The sequence below is a fragment of the Cicer arietinum genome, chromosome 4 (genome assembly GCF_000331145.2).
Source record: "Cicer arietinum cultivar CDC Frontier isolate Library 1 chromosome 4, Cicar.CDCFrontier_v2.0, whole genome shotgun sequence".
Taxonomy (NCBI): Eukaryota; Viridiplantae; Streptophyta; class Magnoliopsida; order Fabales; family Fabaceae; genus Cicer; species Cicer arietinum.
The window spans coordinates 7852281-7868820 of record NC_021163.2 but is presented as its reverse complement, the minus strand read 5'-3'; the positions used below and the strand labels follow the sequence as shown (position 1 = coordinate 7868820).

Sequence of the window (16540 nt, the reverse complement as noted above, 5' to 3'; positions counted from 1 at the left end):
ACCATCTTTTAGTGGCAAGAACCACTCCATAATGTATATAGCACACAACTCACCGTCATCCATGTAACAAGACCAAAGATATTCAGAAAAATCATACTACCAAGTTCCATAAAACAAAAAAAAAAAAGAAATACGTTTTTTTACACTCATATCACCTAAGTAGTTATTTCTTCGGTCCTTAAACTTGAGTTTTTTAAGAGTTTGAATATGTTAAGAAATAATAAATTTAGATTGATTTAATTTTTGTAATCATTTATTTATTAAATAAAAATAAAATTTATTTAATACATATTTTTGAATTTTAAAAATATAAAAGAAAAAAATTAATTAAATTTTGATTTTCTAAAAAAATTAAAATTACGGGATAAAAATAAAATATTTAAAAGATCAAAGATAAAGTAAATAGTATTATATAAAATTACTTACAATTTATGTACAAAATAATCTTTTAAAAAACTGTCATTGCAAACACTAGCATTTTTTATATTCGTACATCCTGACGTATTTTAATAATAGATTTTTCTTATGTACTTTAAAATTTACTAGTAAACATTTTTTTCTTCTTAATTTTTATATTTCATTTTTATTCAACACACTTGATTTTATTATTATTTTAAATCAACGAAAAAATCCATTCGCAAAACAGTTAAATAAATAAAACCTTTCCTAGAGTATTTCCTTCAATGACTAGTTGCTTTAAAACAAAAGAAAAAGATTTGTATGAATTGATGGGAAAGATTTGTAATATGATAGCTGGCTCATTCGTTCATGTTCATTCATATACTAGTATAGTACCATAAGGTAAATAATGGAATTGATGATTAGAAGAGGCGCTAGCGTGAATTCATTACTTTGGGTAGATTGGCCGATTGTGTGAGTTAATGAGTTTGATATAACTGTTGTGGAAACAAATATCATACTGTCAGAAAATTAGAATGAAAACAGTCACATATGATTGGACGCCCATGTTATCATCATTTCCATTCTTCACCTAATTCATTCATTCCTCTAGATAAATACTTCCTCAATGTCATTTAATACTGTTATGCTAAAATAATTAAAACAAAAAAAGTTATTTTATTATATTATTTATTTTAATTATTGGCGAATTTTTTGTTATTATAAAAATACCATAATATTTTATAAATTATTTATAAAATAATCATTTAGCAACACTATAGAAAAAAAGGTTAAATTTTTATCAAAATTAAAAATAACATTCATTTTGAGATTTTTTTTATTAACATAACATTTATTGTATGATTGAAGGAGTAATATTTTGAAAACACTATTACTTTCGGTCATAAAATAAGAGTTCATCATTTTTAATTGTTTAAGACTTTTTGATTGAGTTACTTGTAAAAATAAATATTTTTTAAGTTAAAATTGATGAAATAAATTTGAATTTAAGTGCTTAAAATTATATATTCTATTTCAAATAAAATATAAATAAAAAACAGTTAAACGTTGATTTATTCGATTAAAAATTTAGTTTATATATATCAATTTTTTAATTACTATTTTTGTCAATATTTTATTTTAAATGAAGTATAAAATAAAACTATTAACACTAATCTTACACTCAATTTGTAATGAAATATAAGTAAAATTAATAATAATTCTTTTATGAAAATTATTTTAATTTTAAAATTAGACACAACAAATTTTCAATGTCATGAGAATTCTATCACCAAGATTTTTGTTTAATTACTCAAATACATTACCAATCAAGTTTTTCATAAAATCTAAAATTAAAATTATTCCTTTCTTTTTTGATCCTTTTTCTTTTTAATAAATAAAACAGTTCACCTTCTTGACATTTCGCAGAATAAACATTCATGAATTATAACATTGATATTTTAGTCCTTTAACTTTTTTAAATTCTTAATAAGTATAAAGACACTTATACAATTTTTTGGACAGATGAACACCGCATACTCTTCAAACTGTTAATTCAATATACTAAATTTATTTCACAAATGTCTCATATATTTGATGTAAATTATTAAATTACCAAATAATACCTAATCCTACCCAAAAAAGATGAGGTCCACATTACATTAGCATCCATGTTTGAAGATCAAACGATGCAATGAGAATCATAAGATTCCCTTCCACAGTTCCACTCCCATTACACTAGACATGATAACACCTCATCAAAACATCCCCAACCATCCAACCGTTCTTTCATCATTTATCACTAATTCAACGTCCATTTCCTTCTCCTTCATTTCCCTCAAACTTTCAACAGATAATCCAACGGTTCTTACTCACTTACTTCCACGCGTCACCACCGTAATCGCCGATGACAGGAAACCCCACCACAACACCACACGACAACACCTATTTAACCATAGTTACTTTCTAACCTCACCACTGGGTATACAAGTACAATCACAACACAAACTCCTTATCCTCTCTCTCTCCAATCTCTTTTCTCTATCTCTGGCAAAACGAGAGTGCTCTTCAATGGCGTCTCAGATCTAAACACTGGAACCTACTATAACCACGAGGGAAGGCTTCTTACTTCTTCGTACGGTAACGTACCTGAAGATTTTTCATCGTTAATTCAGTTAACGACGTCGTTATGAAGAGAGTAGCGTACTCATTCCCTGAAGAAGTTCTCGAACACGTGTTCTCGTTCATTGAATCGGACACAGACAGAGGCTCGATCTCTCTTGTATGCAAGTCGTGGTATGAGATCGAGCGGTGGTGCAGGCGGAGGGTGTTCGTCGGTAACTGTTACGCGGTGAGTCCGTTGATGGTGATAAAACGGTTTCCGAAGGTGAGATCTATAACATTGAAAGGGAAACCGCACTTTGCGGACTTCAATTTGGTACCGGAAGGTTGGGGTGGTTATGTTTGTCCTTGGATCAAAGCTATGGCTGTTGCGTATCCGTGTTTGCAAGAGATCAGACTTAAGAGGATGGTCATCACTGATGATTGCTTGGACCTTATCGCTAAATCGTTTAAAAACTTCACTGTTTTGGTTCTTACTTCTTGTGAAGGTTTCACTACTGATGGACTTGCTGCCATTGCTGCCAATTGCAGGTTTCTTTTCCGTTTCTCTCTCACATTCCTTCATTTTTTTTATTATTTTATTTTTTAACTACTTATTTATTTATGTATTTGTCGTTCTCAGTCATTCTTCACTTTTGCCTCTTCTATTTGTTTGTTTATTTATTTAGGACTGTTAAGTGAAATGAATTGTTCAGATTTTTGCATATTTTATTCATTGCCCCTTCGTATCTACAACTCTACACTATACTGCTATACGGCTATAAAAACGATATTCAAATTAGGGAATTTTTTTCACAACTACTAATCTGGGATTCTGATGGGAGAAATTACTATCCAGATTATTTGCTAATAATATAGGAGTACTATTTTTAATATGGACCCACTTAGAATTTATATCTAGAAATTATAAGGACTCGTTATCATTCAGAAAAATTTACATATTTGGCTTAGGTTCCTTCATGAAAAACCGAATAAATTATTTTTTACCAACTTTTAAGTGAAAATTTATTTTAGATCTGATAGAGCTATTAGTTTCTTTTCTGTCCCATTTTTTGTATTATGCATGCCAGAGTGCATCGAAAATGTTAAAATGTAAATGTAATAATTGGGTTATGGGTTTTTGTTGACGGCGATGAGATGAGCTGGACGGTGGAGTCTAATTTTCATCGTTCAGTCTGCTAAAGAATTTCTGGTTTCTGAGCCTGTGTGCCGCTCTAACTTGTCATTGACAATTCTACTTGCTGGTAATGGTAATTGTAGGAATTTGAGGGAGTTGGACTTGCGGGAGAGTGAAGTGGACGACATTTGCGGTCATTGGCTAAGCCATTTTCCTGATTCATACACATCCTTGGTTTCCCTAAACATCTCTTGCTTAGCAAGCGAGGTGAATTTGCATGGACTAGAGCGTCTGGTTAGCAGGTGCCCCAACCTGCAGACTCTCCGCCTCAGTCGAGCTTTCCCCCTTGATAGGCTTGCCAATCTTCTTCGTGGGGCTCCACAGCTGGTTGAGTTAGGCACCGGAGCCTACACAACTGAGATGCAGCCGGAGGTCTTTTCAAACCTGGTCACAGCATTTTCTGGGTGCAAGCAATTGAAGGGCTTGTCTGGCTTTTGGGATGTGCTACCATCCTACCTTCCAGCCGTCTATCCTGTCTGCTCCAGGCTTACATCACTAAACTTGAGTTATGCTACAATCCAAAGCACGGATCTTATCAAGCTTGTTGGTCAATGTGAAAGTTTGCAGCGGCTATGGGTATGTCTGGTTCATATAATGTTTTTCATTAATGCATTGTCATATTTGTACCTTCTTGGTTCACTATCCCAAAATTGTAATGTAAATGCATGCTGATTAAGGTTATTGCTATATATAGGTGCTGGATTACATTGAAGATGCCGGCCTTGACATGCTTGCTGCATCTTGTAAGGATCTGAGAGAGTTGAGGGTATTTCCTTCTGACCCTTTTGGGTTAGATCCAAATGTAGCATTGACAGAGCAGGGACTTGTTTCTGTGTCTGAAGGTTGTCCCAAGCTCCATTCAGTTCTATATTTTTGTCGACAAATGTCCAATGCTGCCCTAAATACAATTGCTCGAAACAGGCCTAATATGACTCGTTTTCGACTTTGTATCATTGAACCTCGTACTCCTGACTATCTTACCCTTCAACCTCTGGATGCTGGTTTTGGAGCTATTGTTGAGCATTGTAAGAATCTTCAGCGCCTTTCCCTTTCAGGTCTTCTCACTGACCGTGTTTTTGAGTATATTGGGACGTATGGGAAGAAGCTTGAGATGCTTTCTGTGGCATTTGCTGGAGATAGTGATCTGGGACTCCATCATGTGCTGTCTGGGTGTGACAACCTTAGGAAGCTGGAGATCAGGGACTGCCCCTTTGGTGACAAAGCTCTTTTAGCCAACGCTGCGAAGTTGGAGACAATGCGATCCCTTTGGATGTCCTCTTGCTATGTGAGTTATGGAGCATGTAAGCTGTTGGGTCAGAAATTGCCAAGACTCAATGTTGAAGTCATTGACGAAAGAGGACCTCCAGATTCTAGGCCAGAGAGTAGTCCTGTTGAGAAGCTATACATATACAGGACGATTTCTGGGCCTAGATCGGACATGCCTGGTTATGTGTGGACAATGGAAGATGATTCTGCTTATGTTGAATGATTATGCTACTCAATAATGAGCATATGATGCGTGACTTGTTGATGGCAGGTACATATTCAACATACCCTACAATGAATTTGAACTGATGACCGGCCTATGCTGCTGTTATGGTTGGATTTTGAGCTAGATACAGCAGGGTGGGTATACAGAGAGCTTGAGCTTCATTGCCATTCATTTTTTACACTTTGGCTGAGCTACGGATTCTGATCACAAATAAAACTGGAACTTTGTTGTTGTATTTGGTATCAAATAGAGTTGTTAAACTTGTTAAATTATTTTACTTACTATGATATTTTAAGGACTTTTGCATAATTTATATGCATGTACTTTGGTTGAATATTAAGATATTGGTGGACTCGATGTTATTATTAACCTTTGCAAAGGAATAAAATCGATATTCAAGTACATCCTGGTTTGTTGTTTGCAATGTTTATGCCTTCGTTTATCTTGTTCGATTATGAGAAGTGTGAAAAATAAAATTGCTATGGTGGCTAAATGGGCCATCGTGTCCCTACGCAGGTGAACCGATGAATGGCTCTGCGGGGAGAAGGATTTTGCATTTCATTGGAAGAAACAATTATTATCTGTCAATAATTAAGGTGTTTTCTTTTCACAAGTGGTCTATTTTTCGTTTGAAATACGATTAAATTATTTAAATTAGGAACACAAGATATTTTCTCTCTGTTGTCTGTTCTGATTACTTTTATTGCATGGAACTGCGTCAAGGCTTCCAAGATATTTTTCTTTCTGTTGAGCGAGATACGTGTAGACCTGTTACCGAAATCGAATATCTTGCATCCTAGGGAACCTAAACTTGTTGTCGTATTTATTATATGGGAGCTTCAGATTAGACCGTAGGTAAAAACCCAAATCCAAGAAGTGTCTCATAACATCTGCAAATGGCATCTCTGGTGTACTTTGAAGCCTATTCTTCATCAGCAGAAGTGTTTGAGTTTTACCAATCACTGTAAATCAGAGAAGGTGAAAATGCACATTATTTATATTTACAGCAATGGCATTTAAAAATGGAAAAGGTTAAAAAATGTACAAAGTGCAGTAGTAAATGGCCTCAGGTGTGGTGACATTGGCTTTTCATTCAATGTTTTATTGGGGAAAGAGATTAGGAGAGCCTCGACTGGTGAGCCACGTGATAGATTCGGTGACATTGGATGGTGTCCACACCTTTTTCCTTCATTCAATCTCTATTTTTCTACTACTTCTACGACACTCACCCACCATCTGATTATTCAGGCAAGTGAGAGTGAGTGAGTGAGTGATTAGTGTCTCAGTAAATACTAATACTAGTAATAATAATCAAAAGAGAAGAAACCCTTCTATTCTAGCCTCTCATGAAACAGAATAGGTAGATCTGTTCAAAAAGTTTTTTTACTAAAAGTAAAAAAGACTTATTGGACCTAATTTTTTATTAACTACCAAAATCGTCCTAATTCCAACTTGATTGATGCCTTAGATACATTTTCTACTAGGCTTATGTCCAATGACAGTGACATAATTCATTATTTTATATTATTCCGGTTCCATTTTTTGAATATAAGTACGCTAACGGTTTTTCAGCTCGTAGTGTATGTTAAACTTCATCCCTATAGTATAATGCCACATTGCCATGGCTAATTAATGTATTGCACATGTCAAATCAAATTCAACAGTAATTGTAAAACAATTCCCTCGAATACAATTGAAAACATCTTGACTAAACAAAGAGAAAACACCAATCACACTTTATATATAATAATAATAATAATAATAATAATAATAATAATAATAATAATAATAATAATAATAATAATTTCTGCCGTCTATACCCTTGTGTAAAAATAGCTTTGTTTTGATCGAATTTATTTTTAATAATTTATTTTTTTCTTTCAAATTTAAGTTGAAATAAACAATATAATAATAAAAAAATAAACTCTAACCAAAATTGTTTCAAAATTTAAATTTAAAAATATATATCATCAATATTGATATTATAAAACTGAAACAAATTAATTAAAAAAATTAAATATTATATTTAAAATATAACCAAACACTGTACAACAAAACGCAATGAAAAAGACGGATAGACAACACGTAGAAGTTTGTGAGTATTGAAGAAAAAAGAAATAATTTTAATGAATATAATAAAATTAGAATTAAGGTGAGTGACACTTTAGAAAAACTATATATTATAATTTTTTGTAAAATGGCATTAGTTGATTATAATTTGAAGAAAATGAGCGTAATATGAGTGATAGAGTTAATGTGAGAAGGAGAAGTAGGCGAGACAGTAACAATACAATGCAAGGACATGGCCACCCCACCAACTTATCTGATAAAATAAAGAAAAAGTGTTCAAAGAAAGGAAGGAAAGGGTAAGATATGTCTGACATTAAAGATGGATCGTTTCATTGGTTCATGATGGCCGCACGTTTCATGTTCATGATCATCATCATTTATATTCCTCCTTATTACTATGTAATGGCCCTTTGATGATTAAATTCACTCTCTCATTTCACTACTTCATATATAGTAGTATCAATCATTCATTCTGAATTTTACTGTTCTTTAGCACACTCATTATTATATTACAGTGCCAAATGGATGCTCTATGATTAGAAAAGTTACAATGATGCATCTGCTTAAAGTTAATTATCAGTTTTACTTTGCAGTAGGTGGCCACACCCTTTGGCTTTGGCATCAGCTTTCAAGATTCAATATGGTTAATTGAAATTCTAATTAACCACTCACAAATTATTATTTTTAAATACTTCACCACATCATCATGTCTTTCATCCTCGCTCACTAATTCGGCTCATTGTGACTGTAATTTTATGAGTTAGTCTAATTTTAAAAGTTAATTACAAATTTTGATTTTTTACCCAATTTAAAATTCTTCGTTGTAAATTATATTAATAAAACAGTAAATTTAGAAAAAATATTTATTGTGCACGCTATATTAATTACCATTTCAATTCAATTCTAGGCCCTTTATAATTCAATATTTTAATTACCATTTCTATTGAATTTTATTTTTTTTGGACTAAATTTCAATTTAATTGTGAGCCCTTTCAAATTGTCAATACATTTTTTTTCCTTTTTTATAATGGACAAATGAAAATAATTTAAATACTAAAATAAAAATAATACAATAAAATTGATTATAAATTCGAACATTCTCTATAAGGCGTAGACATCGGTCGGTTATGGAATTATGATCCAAATTTTTGAATCCAACCAAAATCTGCTATGTTATATATCATATCTTGACTCAATTTCAACCGATTATATCACTAGCTTTAGTCGGTTGTGGGTAAACTGATTTACCACGTAAAATGAGTTAGATTGGGTTATCAATATTTGATTGTGTCATTGTTCATTGTGTTTTTTGTCGATTTCAATTCATTTTTTGAAGTGAAAAGAATTGTCTTAGATTTTTAGATTAATTTTTAATATTTTTTTCTTCAAAATGACTCATTGTGCGAGCGTGAAAATTGAGTGTTATTGAGAGACATTGAATAATTTGAATTATCATAAAATAAAATAAAAAATGAAAAGGTACCAAGTAAGTAAAACCATATCTTTTATACCTAAAATTTTCAACTTTTAAATGTCTTGATTTGTTGAGTTCGATTATCCATAGACTATATTTTCAAACTCAACATCGATCGTAAAATCCACGCAGAAATGTCTCTCATTGTCTGGTAATATTCAATCCATATGAACCCTCACATTTTGCTAAAAAATGGCAAAATTGGTTGGGTAATTACAACTTGCTCTCATATATTCCCCATCCATATTTTAAGATCAACAATGAAGATTAAGAAAGTGAAAAACACACAAACGATACACAAAAATATTTCAGAAGTCAATGAAAAATTAAAAAAATCAAAATCTTAATCATAATAATCAAATTAATCTACATATGATCAATTGTAAAAAATAATACTAGATCTACAATCTTTAATCCGATCATCCATCCACAGAAACATAAATATTTGCTACTGAATGTGATGATCAGTCAAAACATCAATCAAAACATATCATCTATGAAGTTGAGATAATACTGAATGTGATGATAATTTCAAAATCTCCATAATTTAAAACATACCCGACAAAACGAGTCATTAGAACTCATGAAGTACAAATTTAATACAAACTAAAAATAACAAAAAAAACACCAGCAGACAAACATAACTATAAAAACATAATAATAGCAACACAAACATTAGAATTCAAAGTGGATATTGATGGAGTGATTAACACGCAAAGTTGCAATGACAATTTTTTTATGCTTCAAAGTTCGTTTTGCAATTGAGGTTGCACCAATAAGGCCAATTTTAGAGGTGGTGGATGAGGTGAGAGATGATCAATCAGATATGACCTTATTAGTTATTCATGTGCGAAGAGTAATTGTATAGTTGTTCTATCAAGATTGAACGATCACATAATTAATGATTGTTTGAATATTTGCAATTTGTGATTTGTATTTGTTGAATTTTAGTATCTAATTATCAAAATATTAAAGAATTTACCATGAAATAGATCGACTTATCTCTATTGTATTTAAGATTCAATACAATGAAATATTATTTAATATTAGATTAAAATTATATTGTATAGATTTAAATTCTATATTTTAAATTATAATATAAAAATAAAATTATTTTTAAAATTTTTTTTTTTATCGAACCACCACTAATATGACATATTCTAAAAGAAGGGTCCTCACATGTGTTTCTTACATAGTAGTTACTATTGTCATCAAGATAGTAGTTACTATTAATGGAGTGATTAACACGCAAAGTTGCAATGACAATTTTTTTATGCTTCAAAGTTCCTTTTGCAATTGAGGTTGCACCAATAAGGCCAATTTTAGAGGTGGTGGATGAGGTGAGAGATGATCAATCAGATATGACCTTATGATAGATTTATTTTTCTCTTATTCCATTGTCATTGTTGTCAACAATATTAGTGAGAGATGATGAAGCCATGTATCTGAGTTGCACTTTTCAGAGACTTAAAAATGAAACAACTTTTATAAATAGGAGAGACGAAAACAAACTCTCACAAAATTTTTTTTTTTTTATCGAACCACCACCAATATGACATATTCTAAAAGAAGGGTCCTCACATGTGTTTCTTACATAGTAGTTACTATTGTCATCAAGATAGTAGTTACTATTAATGGAGTGATTAACACGCAAAGTTGCAATGACAATTTTTTTATGCTTCAAAGTTCCTTTTGCAATTGAGGTTGCACCAATAAGGCCAATTTTAGAGGTGGTGGATGAGGTGAGAGATGATCAATCAGATATGACCTTATGATAGATTTATTTTTCTCTTATTCCATTGTCATTGTTGTCAACAATATTAGTGAGAGATGATGAAGCCATGTATCTGAGTTGCACTTTTCAGAGACTTAAAAATGAAACAACTTTTATAAATAGGAGAGACGAAAACAAACTCTCACAAAAGAAAGAAAAAAACTTTAAAAATTGCACAAGGAAGAGAAAAAAAAAATTGTATCACGATCAAAATTATAATTGACTAAAATTTTATTTTTATACATTTTCTTCTTCAACGTGCTTGCTATTAATATACTCCTACCCCATTTTTTTAATTAAAAAATCAAAATGTACCTAAAAAACTTAAATTTTATGTTTTTTAGTACAAATTTGTGTTTTGGATAGCTTTTCTTAACCTAAATGTATTTAAAAAACTTAAAAACACAGTTTGAAATTTTTGAAAACATTTGTATTACAAAAATATTTTTTCAAATTTTTTAGAATAATTGAAAAACAATTTCCTAACACAATTTTTCAATTATTTAAAAAATATTATTCTAGATGATTTTTTTTAATATTTTTACGAAGAATAAATGTGTTTTGATTTTTTTTTTTTTTAAAAAGTATATAAAGTTTAATTTTTTTGAAACACATTTATGATAAAAAAAATTATTTTATTTTTTACTGAATCCAATTTGAATTTAGTAGAATATTTTTTTTTGAAAAGAAAAAAAATAAATAATTTATATGAAATATGTGAGTAGGAGTATAAATATGAGTTACATGTAATAATTCAGCCCATCGCATAGTGGATGCCGGCGAGTGAATATGAATTTGGCCCATTTGGACAAAGATTAATTCATTCTAGTTAAGTTGGGACGCTTCTTCAATTTACTAGTAGTGTTTTACATACCATTAATTTGATGCAAGTACATGTTATTTTTCCTTTCAATTACGATCTAGAGTGACTGAATAAAACAGAATATACATTGTGGGGTTCTTCAAATCCTTCAGTTATTCGGCTTTGCTTTGATTCGCGTCAAACAACATGACTTTATCTCTAAATATTTATAAGATTCTGAGCATGAATGACTTACGAATCAAATTTTTGTGTCCACTAGATCAGGAACGTGTTCCAAACCTAAAATATCCCAATTGTTATTTCTATTTATTTACATTATTTATGCTCTCATTATACATAGAGTCTCCATGACACTCCATGCCCCATTTGCAAATATGCAAGATATTGCCATCAATCAACTCACACTTGTGTTGCTACAAGGGAATTGGATTTCCTGTATTTATTTTAAACTATCCGATCTAAAATTAATGGTTGAAATTATTTAAAATGATTTTATTATTATGTAATTTGAAGTGTTTAATTTTAAATTAAAAGCTTAGAGACAATCTTGATTTCTCTAAAAGAGTCTAATTTTATACTTTTTCCTCTTTATCAATCTTATATTTCTTGTTTAAACTCATATTTATGATAAAAGTATTATTCAATTCAACACAATTAATAAAAAATATGTCCTTGTAAAAAATGTTCTTTATGGAAAATTTGTTCCATGAGAGTAGAGTCATTGAAATATTTTAGTGATATTATATTTTTAGTCATAGCAGTGACATTATTGAATATAATAAATTAGTTAAATTTGTTTATATTTAATTAACATAATTTCTTGAACTGAATACATCAATTTGTTCCTCTCTTGTATATGTGTAAATGAGATAACATACATATTTGATTAATCGACCGTTTTAGTTCTCTGACTGACTTCAAGTTGAATTCCAGGAAATAAATATACCTTTACTTCTAATACATGCTGACAGCTATTTCCCATACCGTTGGAAAAAATTTTGGAAGATGCAAGCAAGAAGAATAAAAATAGAATTGATTCAACTTATTTTTGTTCAAAAGAAAAGGTTCTTATTTTTGGGTACAAAGGGTTTGATTTTTTTATTAGTAGTGGTAGTTAATTTTGATGGACTAAAAGTATAAACTTTTACGATAACATGTCAGAATAAAAACATTTAAAGTATAAAAACATACATATTTTTATTTAATAATCTAATATTGGTGGACTACTTTTCAACTGAATTCTGTATTGCCATGGTCCATCTCCCTTGGAATCTGTTTCGGAGTGGGCCTAGGCCCTATTTCAGCCATCATTATGAATAATTTGTGATTGTGAAAATTCCATAAAGAGATTAATTACTCTCATTGGATATTTTAAGATTTGACCTTAGGATCAATGTTGCGTTTTGTGGAGAACAAGTGTCTAAGCCACACATGAAGACGGACAAACCCCTTAGTCCTTTAGCTTTAATACATTACTATTTTAATATATTTAAAAGTTTCTTATTACAAAAGTGGGATATAAATAAAACACTCTAAATTCAACTTCAATATTTTAAATTATAAAATAAAAGTTAGAAAAATATGTATTTTTTAGATCATTCAGTTTTGATCAAAGGCTACTAATATTTGAAATGCGTGAATATCATATTTACTGATATATAAATAATAATCTTTTTTACACATTGCTTTTAAGAATTCATATAGTTAATTTTAGTTAAAAAAAAATAAACTCATGTCGTTGAAGTTGCTTTAATCAAGAACTCCACTCTTAATTTCCCTTGAATAAAGGCAGATACAAGATTGAATAAACAAAAAAGAAAGATTATAAAGTAAAAACTAAAGAGAGAGGAATATCATATCTTTCTTTTCAAGTATAAAGTTGAAGAATCGCAGCAATGCATTAAATTAAAAAGAAGAAGAAGTTCCCTTTTAACTTTACAAACTTATGGACAATGCAAAAAGATCACATATTGACGTCAAGATCCTCTTGACATAATTTTCATATATTGGCTGATATTAGTTCATAGTATGTTATATTACATGTATAATTTTGCTCAAATCATATTATATCAAATTTGTTCATAGTATGTTATATTACATATATAATTTTGTTCAAATCATATTATATCAATCTTTTAAAAATAAATTAGAATTTATAATTAGAGATCAAGTTGATAATGAGTCGGTTTGTTTAGAATTTTTAATAAGTGATTTAGACTTTATAGTTATAAAAATGATTTTTATGTGAAATTACTTAAAAATAATAAAAAGTTGTTTTAAATTCATTTTATTACCAATTAAAAAATAATAATTTTGACATTTAATAACTTAGATATTAATTATTAGAGATTTTAACACAATTAAATCACATTTTTTGTAAAAAATGTATCTTTTAAAAATAATTTTTATGAAGAGCTTCTCAAAATAACTTTTTATTTTAATCATTTTTAAAATTTTATTATCTAAAAAAAGATTGTAACGAATAGATAGAATATTTTAAACGATAACTTAAGATAAACTATTTAAACCAATTTTTCATTTAGATCTTTATTTTTGAATTTTATTTTTAAAAATATTATAACAAAAAGATAAAACACTATAAAAATGCAAACACGCATAAAAGATTAAAAAAATAATAAAATTTTATCTTTTGAAATAAAATTAGAGACTAAGAATTGTTGGCAAAGAGATTCTTATAAAAAGTAATATATATTTTTTTCTTTACATAATTAAAGGACTAAAGAATAACAACAGTATAAATTTTTTTGTATTTTAGAATTTTAATTTAAAGATAAAAAAACGTTATTTTTTGTACACGTTCAATTTTTTATACTATAAATTGTTTTTTGGTGTCATGAAAACTTAAAAGACCTGTGCAATCGCACGCCTTATGCATGCATGATATCTCAAGATAGCTATTGCCATTAGCCTTGAATTCAAACAAACCGAGAAATTCGTCCCAATTATTATAATTTATAAGTGAGTAATTTTAACCAGGAAGAAATTATTTAATGATTGTATTGGAAATTTTTTTTACAACTTCCTCACCAAATTAAGCAACTTCCTTCCAAAGCTTTGTTGGAATTCAGTTATCGGATATAAAACATAATAAAACAAATTAATCATTTGGATGCAGCATATATGGAAGTAAATATAGGTAATTATCATGAACTCAATATATTTTCAGTTTTTCATTGAAGCAAATTATGCAATATACATTAGTACAACATATTAACGCCAACAGAAGAAAATGGAAAAAAGAGAGACAACTTATAATTTTCTTTTTAAAATTTTAATATCTAAATAATATTTTGTTTGAACACAATATTTTGTAACTATTTCATGTGATTGTTCTTTCATTTTAAATTTAATCGTAATTTTGGTCTATCTTAACCAATTCATAAAATTTATTCTTTTATTTTAAAAGTCGATAGTTTTGCTTTCATATCGAGAATTTTGAAAAAAAAAAATGACGATTTGAAATCTTTTAAATGATGTAGATATAATTTCATGATATGAAACTTATAGATGTATTATTATTCATATGTTATCAATTAAATTACATAAATGAAATTTTTTTGAAGTTCAAAGTTCAATTTTTATAAGATTTTATTTTGATTTCATCAGTGTTAATCATTCTACATCATTATATCATATGTTACGTTATTTAAAAAATTTCACATCTTCATTTTATAGTTAAAAATTGAGATTTAGAGACAAAAATTATCAAATTTTAAAATAGAAGGACCGAATTCGTGAATTAGTAAAAATAAAGAGATTAAAACTATATTTAAGCATTTATTTTATTTTGGCATTTCATGTACTTAGAATAATCTCTAACTCATTTATGAAGTTGATCACCCTCTAAATTCTTTGTTTTATCTTGTTATTTTTTCTCTAGCTAGTTGCGCAATTGCAATATGATCACACTACTTCACGTTCTATTCTTGATGAATGTCGATAAGTGGCCACAATGATCGCAATGGAAAGAGAGATGTCCAGGCTTCTAGAGAAGAATGAAACACTATCACATGAAGAAGAATAATCGAAACATTTAAAAATAAAAAATTTGATAAATGAAAAAGTTCGACAAAAGAAAATGATTCTTATTGACTAATAACTATGGTGAATTTTTGATATTTATGGTAAGAAAAATATAAATGTGTAATAGTAAAGATATAGAGTTGTGTGCAACTAAAATTAAAATGACTTGAAAAAATAATTTTAATGTGAGAAAAATAAAACTATATATTTAGCCAAATAAATAGCAGTAAAATGTTTTGGGGGTGATTATGAATAGATTATAAATAGATAGGCGTGGTGGTAGACAATGGAAGTATATAAATAAGATTTTATTAAGAATATTTAGCAAATTACATAGCTAATAAAATACTAGAAATTAAGTTTAATCACACATGCATGAGTGGATAGGACTATTATATAATGAATACATCTTACTTAATTACTACTAATTAATACTAGTAATCTACATACATATATTGATTTATGTAGCTGTTTATTCTTGAATAAAGATAGCAAGGAAGAATTAACGTGTTTTGCATGAAATGAAGTTAATTAATTAAAGTCGAAATGGCCTGATTAGTGGAGTGAGTGAACCACTTAGGTGTAGGGACATAACTTCATTGGTGGAGCCCACAAGCTTTCCTCCAATGAAGACTGCAGGGACAGGTGCATTACAACCCAACTTTGTTATAGCTTTCTCCATTTCTTTCCCTTCAGGATCTTTGTCAATTTCATGAACCACTGGGAACACTCCTAGTTCTCGAAACAAAATGTTCACTGCATAACACATACAACATGAGCTCTTCGTGAATATCACCACACCCTTTTCTGTTGCCAACCTCATCACTTTCTCCATCTTGATCAAATTCAAATGTTTATGTTTTTTTCTTTCTTTTTTCTAAAGTCAAGCTAGGAGGCTATATATATATTTATGTGAGGCTTGAGGTTATTTTAAATGAACAAGTATGGTAAGCTATTTATAGGTACAAATTAGTTTAGGTGTAGGACATATTTCTTTCAATAAATTAAAGCAAATTCAAAAGAGTTTTTGCTTTTTAGATGCCCAACTACTTTGGAGATATAACACTTTAGACTGAATAAATTGAAAGACATTCTTTACATGCATATGCTTCAATTAATTGACAGCTTATAAGACCATAACCATATACTTCTTTTAGAATCAAATA

At 29.3% G+C, this 16540-nt stretch overlaps 2 protein-coding genes and 1 long non-coding RNA gene across 3 annotated transcripts; 1 reads left to right on the top strand and 2 right to left on the bottom strand.

The window, feature by feature from the left end:
* The first annotated feature begins 2377 nt into the window (after window positions 1–2377).
* LOC101503837 (protein TRANSPORT INHIBITOR RESPONSE 1) lies at window positions 2378–5591 on the top strand. Its single transcript, XM_004495936.4, has 3 exons — window positions 2378–3051; window positions 3781–4273; window positions 4392–5591. The coding sequence occupies exons 1-3, from the start codon at window positions 2588–2590 to the stop codon at window positions 5184–5186; spliced, it is 1752 nt and encodes a 583-aa protein (XP_004495993.1). The 5' UTR covers window positions 2378–2587; the 3' UTR covers window positions 5187–5591.
* Window positions 4582–6911, bottom strand: LOC113786124 (uncharacterized). The gene is made up of 2 exons (XR_003472211.2): window positions 6235–6911; window positions 4582–6151 (listed from the first exon to the last, which is right to left on the bottom strand). It is a non-coding gene; the product is annotated as an uncharacterized lncRNA (long non-coding RNA).
* An 8756-nt stretch (window positions 6912–15667) lies between these two features.
* Window positions 15668–16316, bottom strand: LOC101503501 (monothiol glutaredoxin-S9). The gene has a single exon (XM_004495935.4). The coding sequence runs from the start codon at window positions 16207–16209 to the stop codon at window positions 15910–15912; it is 300 nt and encodes a 99-aa protein (XP_004495992.1). The 5' UTR covers window positions 16210–16316; the 3' UTR covers window positions 15668–15909.
* Window positions 16317–16540: the final 224 nt, after the last annotated feature.